Source organism: Zalophus californianus, chromosome 17, assembly GCF_009762305.2.
Source record: "Zalophus californianus isolate mZalCal1 chromosome 17, mZalCal1.pri.v2, whole genome shotgun sequence".
NCBI lineage: Eukaryota > Metazoa > Chordata > Mammalia > Carnivora > Otariidae > Zalophus > Zalophus californianus.
In genome coordinates, this window is record NC_045611.1 from 58,219,313 (window position 1) to 58,245,024 (window position 25,712).

The 25,712-nt window shown below is 50.9% G+C and overlaps 1 protein-coding gene across 6 annotated transcripts; it reads right to left on the reverse strand.

Moving 5' to 3' along the window:
* Positions 1–2,256: 2,256 nt before the first annotated feature.
* ZNF835 (zinc finger protein 835) lies at positions 2,257–7,938 on the reverse strand. 6 transcript variants are annotated; one of them, XM_027617515.2, is made up of 3 exons: positions 7,805–7,938; positions 6,755–6,845; positions 2,257–4,874 (listed from the first exon to the last, which is right to left on the reverse strand). In XM_027617515.2, the coding sequence occupies exon 3, from the start codon at positions 4,825–4,827 to the stop codon at positions 3,193–3,195; it is 1,635 nt and encodes a 544-aa protein (XP_027473316.1). In that variant the 5' UTR covers positions 4,828–4,874; positions 6,755–6,845; positions 7,805–7,938; the 3' UTR covers positions 2,257–3,192. The 6 variants fall into 6 exon arrangements, with proteins under 6 accessions (XP_027473316.1, XP_027473317.1, XP_027473318.1 ...); XM_027617516.2 differs by having other exon boundaries at positions 7,757–7,938; XM_027617517.2 differs by lacking the exon at positions 7,805–7,938 and adding an exon at positions 7,667–7,703.
* Positions 7,939–25,712: the final 17,774 nt, after the last annotated feature.

A 25,712-nucleotide genomic window follows, 5' to 3' on the forward strand; every position in this document is an offset into this window, starting at 1 on the left:
ACGGCTCTAGGGTTGGAGCTGGGGTTGTTCAACTATTCATTCACTCAGTATTTCTTGAGGACCTACTGTGTGCTGACACCTGAGTTGGGAGATGTCTGAGGCATAGGGATGAACGGGCTGTGTCCTCCCTGAATCTGAATGACTCCAGGGCTGATGCTGGTATGTACAATTATTCAATCACCTAGAGCTTCTCAAGGACCTACTATGTGATGAGGCTTGGGCTGGAGAGTTTGGATCACAGGAAGGAACCAGGATGCATGCTCCCTGATCCAGGGCTGATGCGAAGGATATTCACTTATTCATTAATTTCCCTGCCCTATTAATTTATATCTCCTAAGGACTTACTGTGTGCTGATGCTTGGGCTGGGTGATGTCTGGGGTACAGGAAGGAACCAACTGTGTGGTCTCTGACCCTGAATGACTCCAGGGCTGATGCTGGGATGTTCAACTAGTCACCCAGTACTTCATGAGGACCTACTCTGTGCTGAGGCCTGAGTGATGTCTGGAGCACAGAGAAGACTCAGACACGAGTCTTGACTCTGTAAGGCAGGTCAGGGATTTTTCACTCATTTGTCTATTCATGTGAGATTTCCTGAGGACCTACTAGGTGCCAAGGCCTGTGCAGATGATAGGTCATGAAGGGGCGCCTGGGTGGCTCGGTTGGTTAAGCGACTGCCTTCAGCTCAGGTCATGGTCCTGGAGTCCCGGGATCGAGTCCCGCATCAGGCTCCCTGCTCAGTGGGGAGTCTGCTTCTCCCTCTGACCTCCTTGGCCCCTCACCAGCTTCCTTGGTAGGAGAGCCACGGAAGCTGGTGGACAGGAAGACAGACGACTTTGTTTGTGTCTGTGTCACTGTCTTAACTTCCCTCCTCCTTATACACATTAAAGATAATTTATGTTTATTTTCAAGGCTTGACATTATTTTCTGACAAATCACATCCCTTTTTCAAACTTTTTCAGGGGCCAAGGAAATCTGAATATGGAATAGACACTGGATGATATCAAGAAATTAATATTTTACTGGGTGTGATAATATTGTGGTTGTATAGAAGATACTTTTTTTTTTTAAAGAGATGCAAACTAAGGCATTTAGCAGTAAAGTGATATCATATCTGCAATTTACCTTAAGATAGACCAGGAAAAAAAATAGGCATATTTTCATGACCTATTTTTTTTTAAGATTTTATTTATTTATTTGAGAGAGAGAATGAGAGAGAGAGAGAGAGAGAGCGCACAACACGGGGGAGGGTCAGAGGGAGAAGCAGACTCCCCGCTGAGCAGGGAGCCTGATGCGAGACTCGATCCCGGGACTCCAGGATCATGACCTGAGCCGAAGGCAGTCGCTTAACCAACTGAGCCACCCAGGCGCCCCTTCATGACCTATTTTAAAAGCAAATATGTATCATAAAATATGGTAGATTTTGTTATGAAAACATTTTTAGGTATCGTGTTCCTATCCTATTAAAATAGTATTTTTTAAGGCATTTAAATTGGATGGGCATATGGGCATTTATCGTACTTCACACTTTTTTGTATAATTGAAAAATCTCACAAAAATGTTTTAATGTGGGGGGTTTGTTTTTATGCAGAGGGGGGTTTACGTTGTCCCATGACACAGGACAGTTTTTTTGGTCAACCTTGTAAAAAAGACATTCCTAATTGAAAAATATTTTTCCGTGATTTTTTTTTTTTCTTTTCTGGAGCTGGACACATCACAGTGAGATCAAAACAATTGTAAGTGATTCTATACCTATGAAATCTGATGCCCAAACTTTGTGAAATGAGAACATCTTTTCTCTTCTCTAATGATAAAAAGTGCTTCCAAATATAAAATAATACGAGGTGGGAAACTGTGCCATGTGCTACTATTGTGTAGGAAGGTATGCTGTGCATCTTTTTAAACAAATATTCACATAAATATTTGCTTCTCTATGCATAGAACATGCTGGAAAGATACCAGGAAACTCAAGAATGGTTGCTTCTAGGGAGGGGGACTTGGTGGGTACAGAGGATAGAGTAGGGCATAGGGGTAGGATTTTTTTTTTAATTGCTAACCGTGGACCCAAGAAATGTGTTACCCATAACATAATTTTGTAGAGATCATGCTGTAGGACCATAAATTACCTCACTCGGATAGTAGGTAACTACTCTCGTCTGTCTTCCACACCATGGGGAAGGCCCTTCCTACACTGCCCCCCGGCTTGGCTATGATGCTTGCTTTGGCTGATAGGTCCAGAAGCAAACGTGACATTATCAGAGGCTTGAGACTGTGCTTGGGTGGGTCCACTTTCCCAAACTCCTGCTACTGCTGTGAGCGCATACCCAGGTTAGATGCGAGTCTTGAGGAAGACAGTGAAGTCGGCCCAGCTGAGCAGTCCTGGGACAGCCAGCCCGCACCCGAACCTCAGCTGACCACAGGTGCATAACTGAGTCTAGCCAAGATCACCTGGGCCTGGTCCAGACCAAGAGAAACACCCACCGTGGGAAATATTGAACAGACAACTGCGCTCTGGATGACTGTTGCACAGCAAAAGCTGACACGACCACTAAAGGCAGGATTTGGGGGTGGGGGGAGAAAGCTGGAGCAGGGGAAAAGTGTGTCCTCACACTGAAAAAGGCCGGGGTCCACTCTCAAAATCTCCCTTTGCAGGTCTGTCAGGGGAGAGGCAAGTGTCTTCTCGAACTCGTCCTTCTCTGCATTTCTCTGGCTCGTTCTAATTTGGGAAGCACTGTTTCAGTCCTAAGAAGCTACGCTTCTCCTTCAGGCCTCGCTCCCTTAGTCAATATACCCACTTCACCAAAGGAGCCGAACCTTTTATCCGATTAAATTTATTGAACAAATACCTACTGTCATAAAACCTTCAACCATTAAAAGGCTCGCTAGAGACGCACAGACACTTCTTTGGGTCTACTGTTGTGGGTCACATTTATAATTCTGCACCGGGAGGCAGAGGGTGTGTGTGTGGGGGGGGGGAGGGGGGCGTGCAGTCTGGCAGACGTGGGGTCGAGTCCCGGCCCGGGGACTTCCTCCCCGTGGGACCCTGGGCGCGTCACCGAGCTTCTCTGAGCCGTGGGTTCTTCGCGGGCAGCACCGGGAGGCCAGGGGCTCTCCCCTTAGCGCCGCGAGGCAAGAAGTGAGGTGTGAAAGCGCTCGGCGCGCTGCCCGGCTACGGAAGACTTCCCTGTTGAACGTCAGCTCTCATCCTCCCGCAGGCCGGGGGCCAAGTCTGCAGGCTCGCTGCTGCCTACCGGCTTCTCCTCCCGGTGGGAGCCCAGGTGTCGCGTCAGGTGCTGCAGCTGCGTGAAGGTGTCGCCGCACCGGCTGCACGAGTAGGGCCTCTTGTCGGCGTGCGTTCGCTGGTGTCGGATGAGCGCGGAGGAGAAGCTGAAGGCCTTGCCACAGCCGCTGCACTCGAAGGGCTTCTCCCCGGTGTGCACGATGTGGTGCTGGATCAGGTAGGAGCGGTTGCTGAAGGCCTTGCCGCACTCGTGGCACGCGTAGGGCCGCTCGCCCGTGTGCGTCCGCTGGTGCAGCGTGAGCGAGGAGCCCTGGCTGAAGGCCTTGCCGCACTCCCCGCACCTGTAGGGCTTCTCGCCCGTGTGGATCTTCTGATGCTCGATGAGGGAGGACACGTGGCTGAAGGCCACCCCGCACTCCAGGCACTTGTAGGGCTTGGCGCCCGTGTGCACGAGGTGGTGCTGCACGAGGTGCGAGCGGTTGCTGAACGCGCGGCCGCAGTCCTGGCACGCGTAGGGCCGCTCGCCCGTGTGCACGCGCTGGTGCTGGCTCAGGTGCGACACCTGCGTGAAGGCCTTGCCACACTGCGCGCACGCGTACGGCTTCTCGCCCGTGTGGATGCGCCGGTGCTCGGCGAGCGAGGCGCTCTGGCTGAAGGGCGCGCCGCACTCGGGGCAGGTGTAGGGCTTCTCGCCCGTGTGCACGCGCCGGTGCTGCGTCAGGTGCGCGATCTGCGTGAAGGCCTTGGCGCACTGGCCGCAGGCGTACGGCCGCTCGGCAGTGTGGGTGCGCTGGTGGCGGATGAGCGCCGAGGAGAAGCGGAAGGCCTTGTCGCACTGCGCGCACGCGTACGGCTTCTCGCCCGTGTGGATGCGCTGGTGCTCCAGCAAGGACGAGCGGTTGCGGAAGGCCTTGCCGCACTCGGGGCACGCGTACGGCCGCTCGCCCGTGTGCACGCGCCGGTGCTGCGCCAGGTGCGTGGGGCGCGCGAAGGCCTTGCCGCAGTCGGCGCAGCGGTGCGGCCGCTCGCCCGTGTGCGTGCGCCAGTGCGACGCCAGGTAGGAGCCCTGGCTGAAGGCCTTGCCGCACTCGGGGCACGCGTAGGGCCGCTCGCCCGTGTGCGTGCGCCGGTGCAGCGTCAGGTGCACGCTCTGGCTGAAGGCCTTGCCGCAGTCGGCGCACGCGAACGGCTTCTCGCCGGTGTGCGTTCTTTGGTGCAGGGTGAATGCCGAGCAGTAGCTGAAGGCCTTGCCGCAGTCCCCACACTTCCACGGCTTCCTGGGGCCGCCCGCTCGCTCCTCCTCCCCCGGGTCGGCCGCCTTCTGCTTTGAGTTCTTTCTCGGCGCCCCGCGCCTCGGGGGCCTGCTGTCGGCTTGGGTCCGGGGAGGGCTGGATCCGCTTCCCGGGATCCCGCCGCGTCCGTCCTGCGCCCGCACACCACCCCCGGCGGGGTCTTCCCCGGGGGCCACGGCCGCTTGCTTCACGCAGCCTACCTGGCTTTCCTGCCGGTCCCTGCCCTGACCCTCTTGTTTCCAGGTTTCTCCCGCCTCGGAGCCCCGGGGGGCGGCCTCGGGAGAGAGTCCTTCCATGCCCGCTTCCTGAGCCACTGCCTGTTGTCACATCTTCTCGACTGGACCTGAAAGAAAAGAGAAGAACCGAACAGGTTGGTCATTTGTCCTGGGCTGGCAAAGACTCAGTGCAGGGTCTCAGCCTCCGCACTCCGGACGGTTGAGGTCGGATCATTCTTTGTTGTGGGCCGTCCTGTGCACCGTAGGACGTTCAGCAGCACCCCTGGGCCTCCAGTCATGGATCACAGGCAGCATCCCCCACCGTGTGACCACCAAAAGTGTCTCCAGACATTTCCAAGCGTCCCCTGGGGGGCAAAATGATCCCTGGGAATCACTGACTTAAAGAACTGAAAACAATTTTAAAAGATCCTTGCAAAAACAGGACTCTGACAGCTTTTTTTTTTTTTTTAAAGATTTTATTTATTTATTTGAGAGAGTGACAGAGACAGAGAGAGAGCACGAGCAGGGAGGAGAGGGAGAAGCGGGCTCCCAGCTGAGCAAGGAGCCAGACTCCAGGCTGGATCCCAGGACCCTGGGATCATGACCTGAGCCGAAAGCAGACGCTTAACCAACTGAGCCACCCAGGTGCCCCTGACAGCTCTTAAATATAGCTTTGCAACCTGGTGCTACAGGCTAGAATGTGTCTCCTCCCCGCCCCTCCCCCCCCCCATTCATAGGTCAAAGCCTGAAGTGATGGTGTCTGCAGGTGGGGTCTTTGGGAGATAATGAGGCCCCCCCCATGATGGGATTGGTGTCCTCATAAGAGGAAGAGAGACCAGAGCTCCCTCTCTCCACAGTGAGGAGACCATCTCCAAGCCGGGAAGAGGGTCCTCACCAGAACCCCAACTATGCTGATGCCTTCATCCTGAACTTCCAGCTTCCGAAACTGTGAGTAAATTGTTGCTGTCGAAGACATGGGAGTCTGTAGTACTTTGTTATGTCAGTCTGAGCTGAGAGTTTTCTTTGCTGGAGAAAAATCATACACAGAGGAACAGGGAGCTCCCAAACTCCACGCATAATATACTGCTGGTGGGACCAGGCACTGGACAAACCACTGGCATTTTCAAGGAAAGCTAAAGACACACATCCCCTGTAGCTCAATAATTACATTTTCTGGAATGTGAGCAGGAGAAACCGCACAGGTGTACGTGGAGGCTTGTCCAAGATTGTAACAGCCAAATACTAGAAGACAATCCAGCTGTCCAGGAACATGGGAACAGTCCAATGAACAGGGGTATATTCATACAGTGGAGTATCTCACAGCATAAACACAAACACCTGTCAGCCACCGTACCAGCTTAGAACCTCAGATACACAGTGTGGGCAAACAAAGTAAGATGCAAAGAATTGATCAGGTACGATGCCATTTAGGTTAAAAACAGGCGAACTCAACCATCTATTTTTTTTTTTAAGATTTTATTTATTTGAGAGAGAGAATGAGATAGAGCATGAGACAGGGGAGGGTTAGGAATTATGAACATGTGGCAAAGGTTCACTGCTCCAACCATGGGCCTCCCCCTGTTCCACAAACATTCCAGGCATGCTCCTGACTCAGGGCCTTTGCACTGGCTGTTGAATTTGCCTGGAGTGTTCTTCCCCAGAGCCCAGGCCTCAGGGAGAAGACTTCTGAGTGTAGACCCAGAAGTGAAGGAGCGAGCGTTCTGGGCCATGAGTGCAGCAGAAGCAAAGGTCCTGAGCAGGACCATGGCTGGGGTGACAGAGGAAAAGCAAAGGTGCTGGGCATTGGGGGAGGGGGTAGAGCAGAGCAACCGAGGCAGGTAGCGGGGGAGATCAGGTATAGCGGGGGTGAGGGTCAGAGCAAGCAGGGTCTTGTGTGCAGCAGTGACAACGTTGCTGGTGGGAGGCAGGCTGGGCCAGGCCCAGTTCTGGTGCCGTCTCCACAGGCAGCCCTCAGGCCTGTGTCCCCAGAGAGGGCAGGGGTACCCACCTCGTGGTCTTGGGAGCATCAGGTCCTGTCCACGTCACTCAGCTTGGGGCCCCTGCTCTCGCCGCCATGTACTGGTGGGTCCAGTCATCATCTGTGAGAGAAAGAAATGGGAGCCGTAAAGGAAGATGCTGGGGCAGAGGGCGTTTCCTCCGGGTGCGTGTGGGAGGGTCTGTGGCTTCAGGGCGGAGTGGTCCTGGCACGGGCATGCAAACAAACAGGCAGCCAATGGGGAGACGCAGACACACTCACAGGCGGACACACACGGAGTCACACAGAAGCCCACATGCCGCCCTGCTCCACACAGGCCGTGCACCGGGACACCACCCACAGTGACACCCAGGCACACGCAGTCACACACGTGCAGGGTCTGGCCCGTGCGCAGAAACGCAGCGACCCCAGGCTTGCACAGTGTATCCTACACACCCCGTGACCCCTGCACAGACCTCCACTTGCAGTCCTGTTTAGGCACACAGAAGGACACAGGCACACTCAGGCTGGCAGACACGCCCATTGAAAAACACTACAGACAGCAGCCCCCCCAGACACACATGGAGTCACACACTCCACACCCAGGAGAACAGGTTCCACACACGGGCACACATGGGCACGGGTCTTGCAGTGCAGACACCTGCTCACTTAGGCTCGCCGCTCCCCCTTTACCGGGCACCTGCCGGCAGACGTGTGTGGGGGCGGACTCACATGCAGAGTTGCACCCACAGTTACACACCTGCAAGGGCACACACTGAGGTGGTCACCCTCACGCAGACACACAGGGGCGGACTCACATGCACGGCTCACACCTGCACGGGCACGCAGGCGCAAACACACGGTGACATGCGGCGACGGACTCACGCACAAAGTTCTGCAGTGATGCACGTGCAGACACGCGGAGACAGGCGGGGCGGGACTCACATGCACACTGCGCTGGAGTCACGAACGTACAGCGACAACCGACACGCACACCCGCGCGCACACCCACTCGCGCACGCGCACACCACACACCAATGCCCTCGCCTCCCAGCGCCAGCTCCGAAGGCTGTGGGCGGCTACCCTCGATCTCGGTGGGTTCGGGTCAGGTTCTCCTCAGTCTCCGGCCCTAGCCGGCCCGCGCGGACCCCGGTAGCCCCTGGTCCCGCGGTGGCTCGGACAAGCCGGCCGGACAGGTCGCGGCCGCGACCACCCGGGTGGGCCTCAGCGCCAGGCCGGTGCGGACTGCGCGTGCGCGGCGGGACAACGCGGGCCCCCGCACCGCTCCCGAGAACTACAACTCCCAGAAGGCGCCGTGCCGGGAGCCCGGAAGCTCCCCGCCCTGCGCGCGGAGGGGCCGCAGCCGGCCTGGGGTTCGGAGTGGGGGGCGGGGTCAGGGGCATGGGGGCGGGACTCTTCCTGCTTAGGGGCGGGGCGCAGTCCACAGGCTTAGCCGGGGAAAACCAACTGAGGATCAGAGACGCTAAGTCACTGAACACAGGCCAAACAGCGCAGCGAGGGCGGGAGCGCCGCTCACCACCCACAGTTCACCATGAAGTGGTGGAAAGCATTTGAGGAATTTGATCTAATTTCCCTCCGAAGCCGAGGAGGTGACAGGTGCATCTAGGCGGGCCAGCGGTTGTAGCGAACGTGCACATCCACGTGTTCTCTTGGCCCGCCAGTATTTTCAAGTGCTTCCGATGAGGAAATTCTGTTAGCGTTCAGAAATTGTTAACTGGGCCCTTCAGGTAACTGGGAAAGCAAAGAAACGGGTGAACAGAGAATGGGAAGACAAATGTATTTCACCCAAATCGACATGCCATTGATTGGGAGATGCCACATTATTTTATGGGCCCCCAGGGCTGCCCATCAGACCATCACACACACTTTCTTTACACTTCATATTTTCATCTTATATGTAGACCTCAAGAGGCACTGCATGTTTTCCCTTATCCTTCTGGAAGCTTCTGGCCTTGCCGTGGTAAGAACAGCCCAGTGTCCTTTCCAGCCTGCAACTCATGGAGCAGAGCCTCTCAGGTTAATACACCGACCTGTGGGCTCAAGAATAAAGGATTGTGGTTTTAAGCCACAATCCTTAAGGGCTTTTTTTTTTTTTTCTGGTTTAGTTTTATATTTGAAGATTTAAAAAATACCTCTTGCATATTCCTTATAAACCATGTTGAGAGCTCAGAAGTCTGCAGAAGTGGTTTTTTTTTTTTTCTTTTTACCACTAAAAAGCTGGCAGGAATTATTCAGATACATGTATATCATGAGGAAAAACATTTGACTATGCTCATTTCATTATTCTGTGGTTTAGAAAGTCAGGCAGGCTGATATGAGGAATTCTTAATCTCAGGAACAAACTGAGGGTTGCTGGAGTGGTGGGGGGTGGGAGGGATGGGGTGGCTGGGTGATAGACATTGGGGAGGGTATGTGCTATGGTGAGCACTGTGAATTGTGCAAGACTGATGAATCACAGATCTGTACTTCTGAAACAAATAATGCAATATATGTTAAGAAAAAAAAAGAAGAAGAAGATAGCAGGAGGGGAAGAATGAAGGGGAGTAAGTCGGAGGGGGAGACGAACCATTAGAGACGATGGACTCTGAAAAACAAACTGAGGGTTCTAGAGGGGAGGAGGGTGGGGGGATGGGTTAGCCTGGTGATGGGTATTAAAGAGGGCACGTTCTGCGTGGAGCACTGGGTGTTATGCACAAACAATGAATCATGGAACACTACATCAAAAACTAATGATGTAATGTATGGTGATTAACATAACAATAAAAATTATTAAAAAAAAAAAAGAAAGTCAGGCAGGGCACAGCAGGGAGGCTTCCCCTCTGCTCCACGGTGGGACTTCATCTGAGGTGGCCCACACAGCTGGAGATGGCTGGGCTGGCTCATTTAGGGCTATCCATCTGGGGCCTGGGTTTTTGTCTGTGTGGTGTCTTTGGGGGCTGGCCAGACATCTCCATGTGGCTAGCTTGGGCTTCCTCACCGCATAGTGGGCACAGAATAGGAGAAATTCTTAGAGGGTGGTTCAGGGCTTTAATAGGAGGAATCCAGGAGCAAGCCACCGAATGGAGGGGCTATTTGTTACACAGTAGCTTAGTGGCCACTGAGGCAGGGCCAAGAGATGAGGCTGAAGATGAAGATAATTCAGTTTCTGGTGGGCCATACTAAGAACATTTCCTGAGGATAGTTGGGAATCACTGTTGTGCTTTTTCTTCTTTTAAACCTGGAAGAGTCTGCATTTAGGTTAATATGTGTCCCTGCCTAGTGTGAATGCTGGGTACTGTTTACTCCAATCCTTTTGGGTGGTCCTTTCCTGAGCCTCAGATCATTGCTCCGCTAAGTGCTCATGGAGGGTCCTCCATGGATCTCCCGACTTCTCTCTCTCTGCTGCTCTCTTCTGTTGAGTACTCTTTCCCCTAAACTCTGGCCCCATGGTCCTCCTGGACACACAGCTCCATCTCTTCAACTCACAGGGTCTACAAGTCTCTGCCTGATTCCTCCCCTGCACCATGACCTGGAAACTCTCTGAAGACAGTAAGTTGGGGCAGTTGTAGGGCTCACCTTGTTCATTTCCCACACATACCAGTAATCATGATCCTCCGTAGCCTGATGTCCACTGTCTTAAAAACCACTGTGTTTTGCCCCTTTTATGGTTGTTTCAGAGAGAGGAAATCTGGTCCCTATTACTCCATCTTGGCCAGAAGCAGAAGTCCCGAATTAAAGTTCGTAATTAAAATTCGCCTCATTTTTTTTATAGAAAACAACAGCAAGTGCTATTTTACCAAAAAGCAGAAATGGTCTGAATTTATGCCAAGAGGAATGTTGCGTTTTTTTTTTCTCCGATGGAAGACAGTGATGCTTTCACTGCAGTGATATATTAGCTTCATGTGGAAGTGTTTGAGGACCCTTGTCCATCCTTGCTGAAATCACGAAAGGGGACATTTTCTTCAAAGAATGGACAATGGAAACAGCCCACACATTCCTTTCCTTTAAATATGATTTTTAAAGCTGTTTTCTTTAGAAAGCTATATTGAACTGTTACGGGCTGAATTGTGCCCCACCCCTCCAAGAAAAGAAAGATGCATGGAAGTCCGAACCCCCAGTATCTCAGAATGTGACCTTAGTGGGACACGGGGTCTTTATCCTTAACAGAGGTAATCAAGTTCAAATGAGGTCCTTGGGGCAGGGCCTTCATCAAACATGACGGGTGTCCTTGTAAGAAGGGGACACTTGTACACAGAGGCAGACACGCACAGAGGGTGCCGACTGCAGATGGCAGCCACCTCCACCGGATATCTGCACAGAAACACCTGAATTAGCATCGGATTCGATCACAGGGACTGGAGCCTGGCCAAGCCCGCACGTGAACCTGAGCGCGGCAGGAGTCTCAAGAGGAAATGGGAAGGACGGGGGTATGCAGAGGGAAGCGACAGAGATAAATGTTAGTTCTAAGTGTAATTAGAGAAATCACCAAGAAGTCTTATTTCCAAAAAAGATAAAAAGGAAAGAGGCCAAATGTAAACTGCGGTACATATAATTATGTTCTGCAGTTACCTCCAAGGACATGCAGTAAGATACACCCGCCCTCTTTTCTCAAACGACCGTGTCGATCACTTGGGGGCGCTGTGGCCTCACAGAAAGAAGGATAAAATCTGCTCAAACAAAGCCTTTCCCTTAAAAGATAGGGGAAAATAAGATTCCAGTGCGGGGGTGCTGAGAGCCTGGGTCGGGGGAGGCCGGGTTGGGGTCCTCGGTCCCTTCCCCCCAGGAAATGCAGTTTTAGGCCCCTGTCCCCAGGAAAACCCCTTGCACACAGGCTCCTGGAAGTGCAGGGCATGACATTTTGTGGAGCAAAAAGGAGTGTGATATGTTGCTGCCCCCTCACCTCCAGGGCCTGGCTCGGTGGGCAGGAGGGCCGGGGACATAAAGGTGTCCCCATGGCAGTGCACGAGTGTCACTGGTCCTGCGCAGCCTGGTGCGACCTTGTCTTGGACCCTAGCAGCGCTGGTGCCACAGGCGATCGGAAAGCCCCTGGCTTTCCTGGCTTCCCGGCTTGCTCCGCGCGCGCAGGCCCAGGTTCCAGCCTTGACCTCACCGGCTTCTGCTGAGTGCCCCCGGGGGCCAGCGATTTGGCCCCCCTGTGTCTGCCCGCTTATGGGGCGGAAAGGGTGGGGTCCTCAGGCATGAAATCCTCCATAGCAGTTCACACTGCTGTCTTTAAAAATTATATTCCAGTCTATCCTATTTTATCTCATTGAAAGCATGCTGGTCAGGATAAATGGGATTGATTACGCTACCCTAGTATAGACCGTCCCCTTTAGAGACAGCTGAAAAACACTGCGATTAAAGGTGTCCGTAGAGGAGCTAGACTTTCGTAACTTGGCCCCTGGCTAAGCCGTAACAGTTGTGTGACTCTGGTCGGACTACATCAGCTCTCGTACCTTAGTTTTTCCTACGTGTAAAATGGGGATGATCCTGGGAATGGCCCCCGCCTCTTGTGAGTGTGGTGCCGTTTAAAGTACCCAGAACAGTGTCTGACCCAGGAGAAGGGCCACATAGGAGCCACAAGGATGATGATGGTGATGATGGCGCCTAAGCAGATTCACCAGGTCAGTTTTGGCCCCAGGAGTACAATATTTAATGTTTGAAAACCACTGGTGCCTTAAGACTTAATTTCTTCATTGGTGAAGTACAGACAAAACAAATACTTCCTTCATAAGGCTATAGTGAGAATTATAGAGGTGATTCATTCAGTCAACAAATCATCTCTCATCTATCTACCCATCTATCCATCCACCCACTCATCTCTCTCCATCCATCCATCATCCAGCCAGCCAGCCATCCATCTATCTATCTGTCTGTCTGTCTGTCTGTCTGTCTATCTATATTTTTAGTATCTACTGTGTGCCAGAAACCGCTCTAGCCACTGGGGATACATCTACCAACAAAATAAAAATGCCTGTCCCCCCTGGGTCTTCCATTCCGTTGAAAGAAGACAGACTCTTACCCAGTGAATAAATTAATTACCTAGGATGCTAGAAATTGATAAATGCCATGAATGGAAATAGAGTCCAGAGGTAGGAGGGGCTGACTTTGGATGGATATTCTTGTTGTGAATACTTTCTTCAGAGAATGCCACACTGAGGAGGTGTTAATTAGGCAAAGATAAAAGAAAGTGAAGGAGAAAAATGTTTTTGAGTGAAGGTACAGCAGGGTCAAAATAGCTGAGCTGGGACCATCCAATCCTTGGAGTATTGGCACGGAGCCCACAGTGTGCTTCAAGCAGAGTGGACAAGGTGTGCTGTGGGAGATATAATGGGGCTGGGGCCATGCAGGGCTTCCCACCTCACTCTAAAACCTTGGCTTTCACTCTGAGTGTGATGTGGAGCCAATGGAGGATTTTAGGAAGAGTAGCCATAATGTGATTGACGTTTTAATAGAATGACTTTGTTGAGATGACAGTAAAGGTACGAGAGGAAAGTAGCAGGTGACAAACATGGGGGCGGAGAGTAACCCACGTGTGGATGATGGCGGCTTATACAAGGATGACAGTGATGGAGATCCTTAAAAGGTGTTTTGACTTCCGCTATTTTGGAAGAGGAAAGCCAACAGGATTGGCTTATAATTTACACGTCCAAAACGATGGCAAGCATGACATCAAAGTTTTCAACACCAAGGAACAAACCACTAAATCACTGTTAACTGAGACACCAGAAAATGTGGGAGAAGCAGGTAGGATGGATCTCCTTAGGGTCTCTTCAAGGGGTATGCTCCATTCAGGTTCTCTTTCAGGCATCAACTGGAAGTTTCTAGAAGGTAGTTAAATGGGGGAGTCTGAGCTTCGTGCGGGAGGACTGGAACAGCTGTGACTCTGAGAATGAAGCATTCTGAAAAACAAATATTTAGGGAGGAAGGCATTAATAACCATTTAAGGCAAGGCTTCTGGACGATTTCCCATTGGGTTCTACAGTTTGCTTAAGGCCACACTAAGAACGGTGTTCCTAGAGTTGTGTACCAATTCTGGTTGTCTAGAAAACTTCCACTTTTTAAAAATTTGATTTTTGCCAGTTTTATTGAAATATAAATGACATATAACGTTTTTATTTATATATTTATGTATTTATTTATAGACCGTCCACAAGCCCTCATTGAGATGAGGAAACAGGCTTTTTCATTCCGAATCTTTCCTAAGATTTTTTTATTAATGTGCTTCTTCAAAACATTCTGTGAATTTTTCTTTCTTTACAGTACATGCTCATAGTAGAGAATCTGAAACTATAGGAAACGGTAAAACGGATCCACAGGCCCTGGACATGCCTCCTATAGGATGCCTCCCCCCGACACACTGTCTCCCATTAAAATACATCACATCAGGGGCGCCTGGGTGGCTCAGTCGTTAAGCATCTGCCTTCAGCTCAGGTTATGGTCCCAGGGTCCTGGGATCGAGTTTGACATCGGGCTCCCTGCTCCGTGGGGAGTCTGCTTCTCTCTCTCCCTCTCTCCCTCCCCTCACTCACGCTCTCTCTCTCAAATAAATAAAATAAGAAAATGTTCATTTATTTTAATTTCGCTTTTTCAAAAAGGTCAAAGCTGAGATATATATATATATATATTTTAACATTTCACCTTAAAGATAGAAATAGGGGAGAGCAGAGAAGGAAAGAAGGAGGCTCAGGGACATACACATTTTTAAAACGATTCGTTTTAGGACTGTCACGCAAGGTCCCACAAACTGAGTGGCTTTTACAACAGAAATGTGTTGGCCAGAGTCTGAGACCACAGTGTGGGCGGGGCCGTGCTCCCTCTGCAGGTGCTCGGGTGGCCTCCCTCCTAGCTTCCGGTGCTCCCGGGCTTGCGGCAGTGTCACTGCAGCGTTCATGCGGCTTCTCCCTGTGCGTGTCTGTGTCCAAATTTCTCCTTTTTGTAAGGACCCCGTTAGTGCTTAAGCCCAGCCTGATGTTCTCAGCTTAATTAATTTGATAATCTGCAAGGACCCTCTACTTCTAACTAAGGTCACTACACAGGGACTGGGAGTTAGCATTTTAACATAACCCTTTTGCGGGGTGGACACGATTCAAGCCGAAGAAGGGGTTGGCCCAGCCACCTTCAGCTGTGCGAATGAGAGGACAGAGAAGGCCGGGAGCTGTTCTCAAGTGTGGGTGGGTGGACTTCTGCAGAAGGGAAGGAAGGTACGAGGGATAGGGCCTGGGCTGTGCGTGAGGAATTTGTTGTGCAGAGCGGCTGTGGATGTACACCAATGGCAAGGGGAAGCGAGAGATGGGGACGATGAGGAACAACGGAAAAGCAGAAGGACCGTTGCATTTTAGGCACGAGTGGGGGCAAGGCATTATTGGGATTGAGTTGTAGAGAGGGGAGCTCACCCCAGTGGAGGGGCTGACCTGGGAAGGAGCAGCTGAGGTAGTTTACGGGACAGGGTCACTGGAAGGAGGCGGTCAAGACTCAGGAAGATCAGGGCATTGGAGGCATCACTCACATTATGGTGGCTTTCTTTCAATCTTGAACAATGACAATTGCCTAATAACGGCCTGTGTGTGCAGGTTGGGCACTGCACAACTTCTCCAACCTGGGAAATAGGACCATTCACTGTCATTTCCTTGACCTTGACTTTCATGCGGTGTTCACTTTTAAATTTTTAATGGCTGCCACTGACAAGCCAGCTCGCAAAGATCTGCCGCTAAGGGAAGGCATGTAGAGAGACTGAATGTTGAAAAGGTGAGCCACGGGAGTAAGCACTTCCTGTGGCGTCAGACAGATACCGAATATTGCTGTGCGTCCCTCATGTGTAAAATATCCAAAGGGCCTTTTTTTTTTTTTGTCACTAAGTTTCCTACAACAATAATCAATGGATGGCTGATGTTTTATTGTTTTTATTTTTATTTTTTTATTTTTTGGACATCTATTTATTTATTTTGGTGTAGTGTTCCATGATTCATTGTTTGTGCATAACACCCAGTGCTCCACCAGAACGTGCCCTCTTTAATACCCGTCACCAGGCTAACCCATCCCCCTCCCCCCCTCCCCTCTAGAACCCTCGGTTTGTTTTTCAGAGTCCATCGTCTCTCATGGTTCGTCTCCCCCTCCGACTTACTCCCCTTCATTCTTCCTCTCCTGCTATCTTCTTCTTTTTCTTTTTTCTTAACATATGTTGCGTTATTTGTTTCAGAAGTACAGATCCGTGATTCAACAGTCTTGCACAATTCACAGCGCTCACCATAGCACATACCCTCCCCAATGTCCATCACCCAGCCACCCCATCCTTCCCACCCCCCACCACTCCAGCAACCCTCAATTCTGGCTGATGTTTTAACAGTGCTTTGTGAAACACTGGCTTTGTCTTGTCCAGCTCTGTGAGTGTTAACTCGTTCAGAGACTTAATGCTGCTGCTTCCGCAATCAGCCACCCGACCGGTTGCCATGCCTGCAGCTTCGCCTCCTGCAGAAAATCAGGACAGAGTGTCAGGAAGGGGGAGGGGGGGGCCCGTTGTCATGGGGACCTGCAGTGGAAAGCCCGACTCAGTCAGAAAATGGAATTCAGGCTCCGAGGAAAGGAAGATACACGGTGATTTCTTGGGTTGAGGTAGACCCCGCCCGGCCGTCCCCGCCCCCCGGAGCTCACATAAGGGATTCCTAACATTCCTAATTCTTCATCAGAGGGGCTGGTGGTGGAGGCTGTGAGGTGAGCTCCCCAGCATACCTCTCCTCGCTGATTCACAGGAGAGCCGCTGCTGCCTGAGACCCCACAGACCAAGCTCTCTTTATGTCCGTAATCTCCCTGCACAGATGTGTGAGGCAGGGCTTAGAGGCTGCCCGTGTCCATGGATGGGGACTTCCAGCTTCAGCGTCACCCCCACCTGGAAGGCCGCAGACCCTCTCCCCTTGTCTCCTCTCCCCCCCAGCACCCTTCAGTCCCGTTTGCATCCATCTCTGCTGGGCAGCTGGGGGAATCACCAAAGAGTGAATCAGTTAAGGCACTCCACTCCCCCAAATAAACACCCACCCCTGCCCCAGGGACCCCCTGTTCCCTCAGAATGAAACCCAAATTTTCCCTTGGTCACTAGGCTGCATCCACACCGGCCTCTGTCTATGCCTCCAAAGAACCAACCCCAGGACCTTTGCACCTGCTGTTCCTTCTACCCCTCTCACCTGGGTGTTCATGGGGCTCCATCCTTTCTCCATTCAGAGGTCATCTCCTCAGGGAAGCCCCCCCGCCCCCACTGCCATCCTCAGAGACCGTCCACACACCTCCCCTGCGTTTTTTCCATCATGGTACTGATACTTCCTTGATACCCACACTTGTTTGTTGCTTCTCCCACCACTGGAATGGGAGCCCCTTGGCATGTGGTAGAAAGAACGGAGCTAAGGGTCTGCTTTTCTGCTGGTGCCAGGGTTGTCAATGGGGAATGTAAAAGTCCAAAGAACAAAAGTAACCGTAAGTAATTTCTTGTAAAAAAAAAATCTATATTCTGTTTGTTTTGCTACTTTTGTCACGGAAGAAGGAATCATGTGGCATGGTGACTAGAGAGTTAGAAGTTTGAGAATAGGAGCGCCGGTGTGTGGTTTTTTTATTCCTCTCTGTGAGTATTGCGATCAGCTGGAATTTGGGGGAAGTGGTCTTGCTGAGGGTGACTGCCCATGTCCAGACCTATAAGGAATAGAGGAGTTTCGTGAGGATGTATATTTCTGTATTTCTGATCCTTTTTCACCTGGGCATGGTCCCTCCCAGGGCCAGCCCAGGCCTAAAGATAGTGAACAAGAGGCAGAGAGTGTGTGTACGCACACCAGCCAATCCAGAGCCCACACCCGCTCCCTGCTCTGTCAGGCTCTCCTGGGTGGGACAGCATCCGTGGGCCCTCACCTCCCCCCAAAGCACAGTAAATACTTCTGCCCCACGTCTCCCATGCCCAGGCTCCGCCTGCTCACCCAGCCAGTGCTTTCCCACCAAGGCCTGCCCCACTTCTTGGGAAAGTAACACACTTTTAATGACTGTCATTTACAGTTCTGTTTACCTGTTGTGTGTGAAACTTCGTGACTCATGCAATTATCACTTCCATTTTGTGCAAGTCCAGCAGAGCCCGGAAGCATCTCCTCATGGCGTGTGTGGCGGGTGTTGAAAGGGGAATTTGGAGATGACTCCATGACAAACCAAACTGCAGCCTCAAGCCCCCTTCCCTGCCCATCTTTACTTTAGTAGGACCCAAGCAGAGGGCAGAGAAAGAAGCCAGGCCTGGAATGCCCAGTCCCCTGATGTTCAGAGACAGGATGGGGTGTGGATGTGGGACACACGGGCTCCGGGCCAGACAGGCGGGAGACCTGCCCTCTGAGCCCAGCGTTCGCATCTGTCAAATGCAGACCGTCCGAGGTCCGCGCTGACAGCCAGAGCTGCCCGGCTCGGCTGTGTGGCACTTTGCAGGTAGGCAGCGTCTGGGGAGATGAGCAGGTGTGAAAACCAGCCTGCACGACTCACACAGCTGAGTCCCACCCCCCGGGCGGCAGGCATCCCACCCGGCCCTGCGCCACCGTGCCCAAACCCTGGTGTGTGCACCATTATTGCCCCTGAGGAAGCAGTCTTATCATAAACCACAGCAAAACCCCACACAAATATAAACACATTCGTTATAAAAGTATCCTTTATTTTCTCTGCTCTAATTTGAGGGAGTGCCTCGGAGTTCATCAAGTACCAGGTGGTCAGTAGATGGCAGTCTCGAATCACAGAAAAGTAAACAGTCGCCTTTTTAAAAAAGCTTAAAAAAAAGATTATTTGAGAGAAAGAGAGAGCTCGTGGGAGCAGGGGTAGGGGGGTGGAGTGTGAGCGGGGGTGGGGTGTAAGCAGGGGTGAGGGGAGCAGAGAGCACGCTGAGAGGCCGAGGGGAGTGTTGAGATGGGGCAGAGGATCCCAGGACCTTGAGACCACGACCTGAGCTGAAGGCAGATGCTTAACTGACTGAGCCACCCAGGCGCCCCTATTTCTGGACTTTTGATTCATGGATTCATACACTAGATGTTCTTGGATATTTTGTTCAACACGTTCGTGAGATTTAATTGTGTTGTGTGTGGGCATCACTTGGTCATTTGTCCTGCCTTTTTTGGGGGGTGAATGTTTCGTGTGTTCTCATGCTAAAGGACATTTGTGCGGTTTCTGGTTTGGCGCTGCTGTAAGACCTGGTGCGCGTCGCGGTGCTCACGTCCGTGCGCGACCACTAAACCCGCACGTAGGCGTGGAAGGGCTTTGTCATAGAATCTGGATACATTACACATAGATCCTGCCAAATGCATTGCTACAGGTGACCAATTTACATTACCCCGCGGTGGTGAATGAACATTGCCAGATGTCCTCCATCCCAAACCGTGGCTGGAAGCTCGTTTTGATGTTTGCTGCATACGAGGGTTTTTGGTAATGTCTCATAAGTTTTCTCTTGCATTTTCCCGAGTGTTAACAGATGTGTGGGTTTTTTCGTATATGGAATGTCCATTCAATATTCCCTTTCTGACTGGTTTCAATTTCTTCCCCCGTGTTTTCTACTCGAGTTTTTTTGTCTCTCCTTGCTTTATAGGAGTCACTTCTGTGCTCAGGATATGAGCTCTTTTTCAAATGTATGTGTTGCAAATAACTTCCCATGCCATACCTTGACTTTTTTTTTTAAGATTTTTAAAATTTATTTGACAGAGAGAGACACAGCGAGAGAGGGAACACAAGCAGGGGGAGTGGGAGAGGGAGAAGCAGGCTTCCCGCCGAGCAGGGAGCCCGATGCGGGGCTCGATCCCAGGACCCTGGGACCATGACCTGAGCCGAAGGCAGACGCTTAACGACTGAGCCACCCAGGCGCCTGATACCTTGACTTTTCATTCCCCCTTTTTGGGTAGAGTACTTAGTATTAATGTAGCTAAGTTTATCAATTGCACTGGGTTAGAGGTTTACACATACCCCAGAGAATGGATCTCATCTTGTCTTCCAAGAGTTGGGGTTTTTTTGTTGTTGTTATAGTTGTTACCTTACCTTTACTTTTTCCTTTAGAGGGAACTTAAGTTTGAGACCACAGTGAGGTGTCACCTCACACCTGTCAAAATGGTTGTATCGAAAGGACAAGAAACAACAGAGGTTGGCGAGGATGCGGAGAAAGGGGAACCCTCCTACACTGTTGGTGGGAATGCGAGCTGGTGCAGCCACTGTGGAAAACCGTATGGAGGTTCCTCAAAAAATTAAAAATACAGCTGCCCCACGTTCTGGTAATTCCATTGCTGGGTATTTACATGAAGAAAATGAAAAGACTAATTCAGAAAGATGCATGCACCCCTATGTTTATTGCAGCATGATTTACAGTAGCCAAGATATGGAAGCGAGGTCATTTGATAGACGAATAAAGAAGATGTGCTGTATATACACAATGGAATATTCCTCTGCCATAAAAAAAGAATTTCTTGCCATTTGTGACAACATGCATGGACCTAGAGGGCATTATGTTAAGTGAAATAAGTCAGAAGGAGAAAGACAAATGCCATATGATTTCGCTTATATGTGGAATCTTAAAAAAAAAAAAACAACAACAACAAAAGAAAACGAAAAGCGAATGCACTTAAACAGAGAACAAACTGGTGGTTGCCAGAGGAAAGGTGGGTGAGGGTGAGTGAAACAGGTAAAGGGGATTAAGAAGTACAGTTATAGAAGAAATAAGTCTTGGGCGCCTGGGTGGCTCAGATGGTTGGGCGTCTGCCTTCGGCTCAGGTCATGATCCCAGGGTCCTGGGATCGAGTCCCGCGTCGGGCTCCCTGCTCCGCGGGGAGCCTGCTTCTCCCTCTGCCCCTCTCTCTCTCTCTGTCTCTCATGAATAAATAAATAAAATCTTTTTAAAAAAAGAAATAAGGCTCAAGGACTAAAAATACAGCACAGGGAATGTAGTTAATAATATAATAACGTCGTATGCTGATGGATAGTGATTACACTTACTGCGGTGAACACCGCGAGCCACGTATAGAACTGTTGAATCACTATGTTGTACAGCTGAAAGTAATATCATATTGTGTCAACTCTATACTTCAACCAAAAAAAACAGAGAAGACTTGAGGGAAACATGCCAGGCTGCAAATTGGGGAGATCTCTGCACATTCGAAGTAAATGTAATTTTTACTTTCTGCTTTGTGATGGTATTTTTCTGGTTTTCTCCAAGGAGGATGTTTTTGTTTTCAGGAAGAAAAGTATTTTAGTTGGTTTACTTAAAAAAAAACAAACAACTTTCATACATTAGGAAAAGGGAGTAGTGTGAGACTGAGAAAAATTATTTTTCTCCCTCTTAGTCGTGAATTGGACTAGAGCCATTTATTGAAGACACTGTTCTTTCTTCATTTTTCTGCAGTGTCCTTTTTTTCCTATAAGTTAAACAAAGGTGTATGTGTGGGTCGGTTTCGTCACTCTCTTTGTGAGTCCATTGATCAGATGTCCTTATTGCTCGTTTCCATAGCTTTGAGATTAGCATTGCTTTCCATTTGGATTGTTCCTTTATATTCCCACGTAAACTTCAGATTCGGTCTGTCCAGTTTCTTGCACATGCATGTGCACACTCACACTCACACTCACACACTCGTAGGATGTAGACTGAGGCGGCACAAAATTTATAAACTAATATCAGTCGAAAAGAAAACCTAAAATTATTGATTACTCAAATTTATAACATGCTCCCATCTGTGTAGTTTCTCTTTCATGCTTCTTTTTCATTTAATTGTTAGTAAAAATGTATATATTTAAGGTGCACAGGGGATGATTAGATGTGCATTTACGTAGCGAAATGACTCGGACAGTCCAGCTACAGAGTTGCCGTTTTGTGTGCCTGCTGAAGGCACCCCAAAGCTCTCTCTACAAGTTTCCGGTATTCGATACAGTATTTTATTAAGTGTAGTCCCGCTGTTCCCGAGATCTCCAGATTTATTTACCCTGTATAAGTGCAACTTTGTCCCTGCTGACCAGTTTCTCCCCATTCCCCACCCCTGGCCACCACTGTTCTACTCTCTGCTTCTAAGTATTCAACTGTTTCAGACCCACATGCAAGTGAGATTATGCAATTTTTTTTTTTAAGATTTTTAAAATATTTGTCAGAGAGAGAGAGAGAACACGAGCAGGGTGGAGGGGCAGAGGGAGACGGAGAAGCAGGCTCCCCGCCGGGCAGGGAGCCTGATGGAGGACTTGATCCCAGGACCCTGGGATCATGACCTGAGTGAAAGGCAGATGCTTAACCCACTGAGCCACCCAGGCATCCAGAGATCATGTAGTCTTTTTGAGAAAGCTTTGCCGTTGTTTCTTTGGGGTCAACACACCAAACAAAAAAACCTACTTTCTATAGAAAGGGGCTTTGAAAACCACTGACCAGACTCCAATCCCCTCATTGTCTTTGGACGGACTGAAGGCCAAAGGATAACAATGTGCTGTCTCAAGGTCAGAAGCAGGCCCGACCAACCCTCCTGGTTTGCCTGGCACTGAGAAATTTGTGGGACACAGGACTTTCAGTTGTAAAATCTGGACAGTCTTGGGAACTCTGGGGGGGGGGGGGTTTGGTCGCCCTACAAGTTGGAGAGGCCTTGTCTTTGGCCAGTACTCATTTTTGTCTGTGTTCATGCACGATTATGGGGTGGTCTTGTTTCTGCCTCACTGCTTGGCAGTTGCAGAGCGGCCTTGCCTGAGGTGCATACGCCGTGAAATTGCAGGTGCCCCACCGAAGAGCACAGGAGTCTGGCTCTCCCTTCCCATCTGTGAGCCCTTTCTTGGAACACAACAGCTGGGATTCCTCTGTCTCCTTCACACCCGGGGAACGTGACTCTCTGGAAGGCCCCAGAGCCAATCCACGGTGTGGCTGGGACAGCCTTCGCACACCCGGACCCTGAGTCTCCATCTGCCCGCCCTCAGTGGCCCAGATTCTGGCGGGAGGGAGCGACGTGAAACCTCTCCTCTGACGGCTCTGAGAGATCCGTAAGGATTGTTTTTCCAATATCCTAATCTAAGCTTTGCCAACAAGCATCCCTAGGTGGTGCCCAGGAGCCTGCAGGGACCGCAGGGGTGTAGTTGGGTGTAGAGATTACTTAAATTGCTCACCTCTCTCTGCTTCTTCCGTTCTCCCCCTGCCTCGGCTCCACCCTTCCCCGCCAGGCTTTCCGGGAACCCTGTGGGAGGCTGAAGAAAAAGGGAGAGGAGATGTTCTTATTCTCAGGGATGCTGCTTGGGGAGGTGCTGGGGGTCAAGGTGTTGTACACAGGCTCCTTGGAATGATCTTCTTGTTCTCCCCAAAGTGTGAGAGCCGCCTGAGGCCTGTTTGTGTGTTCATGGAAGGAAGGGGCGAGGTGCCCGGGTTAGACCCTGCTGGAACCAGGTGTGTGGCTGGGTCGGGGGGAATCGTGGGAAAAGTGTGCTTAACCTGATACAGCTCCGTCTGCCCATCCATCTGTCTTTCCTTCCTTCCACCCATCCGTCCGTCTTCCCATCCGTCCGTCCTTTCCCTCTGCCTCCTGGCCATGCTACTCAGGTCCCCGTTCCTCCCAGCGCTGTCCCGTCGTTTCCGTAGGAAGCATTTTTATCCCCTCGCTGGGACAGGGTCCCTTCCCCTCATGTCAGAAACTCCAATTCCTACAAGCGCTAGGCAGGTGCCGTCGTGTTCCTAACTGCTCCTTTGTCCTAGTTTCAGACATGTCCTCTCTCATCGCCTTCAAACGACAGTTCAGTTTGGGCATGTGGTCAAAGGAGGAGATAAAGGTATACAACGTATTTTCTTCCCCATTAAAAGAAAATTGGTAGCTGCTGTTCTCTCCTTCGCCGACGTGTACCCAAGTGTTCCCATATAAGTCCTGCCTCCACCAAACTCACTTCCACATTTTCAGTTTAACAATGTATTAGAAATCAATCTATCTATCTATCTATCTAGATAGATATCAGAATACATAGTTTCCTTATTCTTTTCACTTCTGCACAGTGTTCTTGCCATGGACGGGCCACAATTTCTTTACCCAGTCCCGTATTTCTAGACGTTGCGGTAGTTTTCTATCACCTGGAATACAACTTGGGATTCATGTTTTTAAACATGAATTTAGGGGGCGCCCGCCTCGCTCAGTTGGAAGAGACTCTTGATCTCAGGGTGGTGAGTTCAAGCCCCACGTTAGGTGTAGAGATGACTTAAGGGAATGAATAAATAAAATTTTAAAAAATGTTAAAAATCTGTTTGAAAATAATCCCATTGATCTCAGTTTGCACATGTGATCCGTTGGCAGGATAAACTCCTAGAGTTGCAGAACTTGGAGAAGAACACACGTAGGTACAGTTTTTCAGGGAAGGGAGTGTGGGTGGGAACAGAGCAAGGTCTGAGCACTGAGCTCACTAGTGTTACTTTTCAAATTTTTCTTTATCAACTCCTGGGAGCTCAGGCCCTGTTTTTTTATCCCCGACTGTAATTTCATTGCCTGGGATCGAGTCTGGACTAGTTAGAAGCTGCTCAGAGGTGCCTGTTGAACGAATGAATAAATGCATGGAAGAAACAAAGGAGTGAATCCATCCGTATAGGTGGATTCATGAGTCGATGACTCAGTAATGAAGGAATGAATGAAAGAGCCCAGTACCCAATATGTAAAAGAGTCAGTGAAGGAACGATCCAATCTCTTCCACGATCCACCAATCTACAAATCCACCAATCCACCAAATCCACAGATCAATGGCTGTGTAACTGGATGGGTCCGTGAGTGCTTCTGAACGGTGGAGTGTATTAAGCAAACATTCTGCAGCAAGGGCCACAGCGATGCAGGGGTAAAGGGGTCATCACGTGAATGTTGCTGACTTGAAGGAGCCCAACTTTATTTATAAAAAGCTGCTGGTTTCTGAACAACCTCTCAAGACAATCCACATTTTCCCACCCAGCCGGAGTTTCGGAAGGGGCGCGGGTGGCCAGAACAGCACAGGGGAGATCTACTTCATCCTGCTCTGGCTCGCCCGGTACCCGTGGGCTCAGACCGTCTTCTTCTGCTTGCTCCTCCTGTACCATGTCATCACCCTTTTCGGGAACTGCCTCATACTGCTCCTGATCTGCTATGATCCCCGGCCTCACACGCCCATGTACTTCCTCCTCAGCAACCAGTCCTCCCTGGACGTGGGCTGCACCACGTCCAGCGTGCCCCAGATCCTCATCAACTGCTTGGTGACCGTTCCTGCCATTTCGCTAGGACAGTGCTTGGCCCAGATGGCCGTGGGCTCTATCTGGGTGTCGTGGAGTGTCTCCTGCTAGCCGCCATGGCCTATGATCGCTGTGTGGCCCTTGTGGACCCCCTGCGCCACTCCGTGCATATGGGGCCCCAGCTTTGCAGCCTTTTGGCCGGGGCCTCGTGGACGGCGGCATTCCTGCTGACCATGGTCCCTGCTGACCATGCCCTTGGAGTTCTGTGGCCGCCAGATCATCAATCGCTTCTTGTGCGAGGTCCTGGCCCTGCTCAAGCTGACCTGCTCTGACCTGAAGGTCTATGAGTCGGCACTCTATGGTGGGCACCAGTGCCCTGGCCCTGCTGGCTCCCTTTGCCTTCATCGCGGCCTCCTATGGAAGGGTCCTGGTGGCCGTGCTGTGGATGTGCTGCACGGAGGGCCACGGCAAGGCCTTTTCCACGTGTGGGTCTCACCTCACGGCGGTGGCGCTCTTCTATGGCACGGACATCTCCACGCACATGATGCCTCAGGACAAGATCGCCCGTGACTGAGACAAGATGGTCTCCATGTCCTACGGCGTCCTCACCGCCATGATGAACCCCCTCATCTACAGCCTGCGGAACAAGGACATGAAAGGCGCCTTCGGGAGCCTCTTGGGGAAAAAGGCTGACTTCCAGGATGTGGGGCCGAGGAGGGGGGAAATAAATTGATATTCTGGTTTGCCTACTCTGGGCTGTAAACGGTGAGTTACTTCTTTGCAACCGTTCTATGGAGGATGTATCTCACACACACACACACA

What these genes read in the sequence shown, in the direction of transcription:
- ZNF835 (XM_027617515.2), bottom strand. Translation starts at nt 4,827, where the DNA reads ATGGAAGGACTCTCTCCCGAGGCCGCCCCCCGGGGCTCCGAGGCGGGA.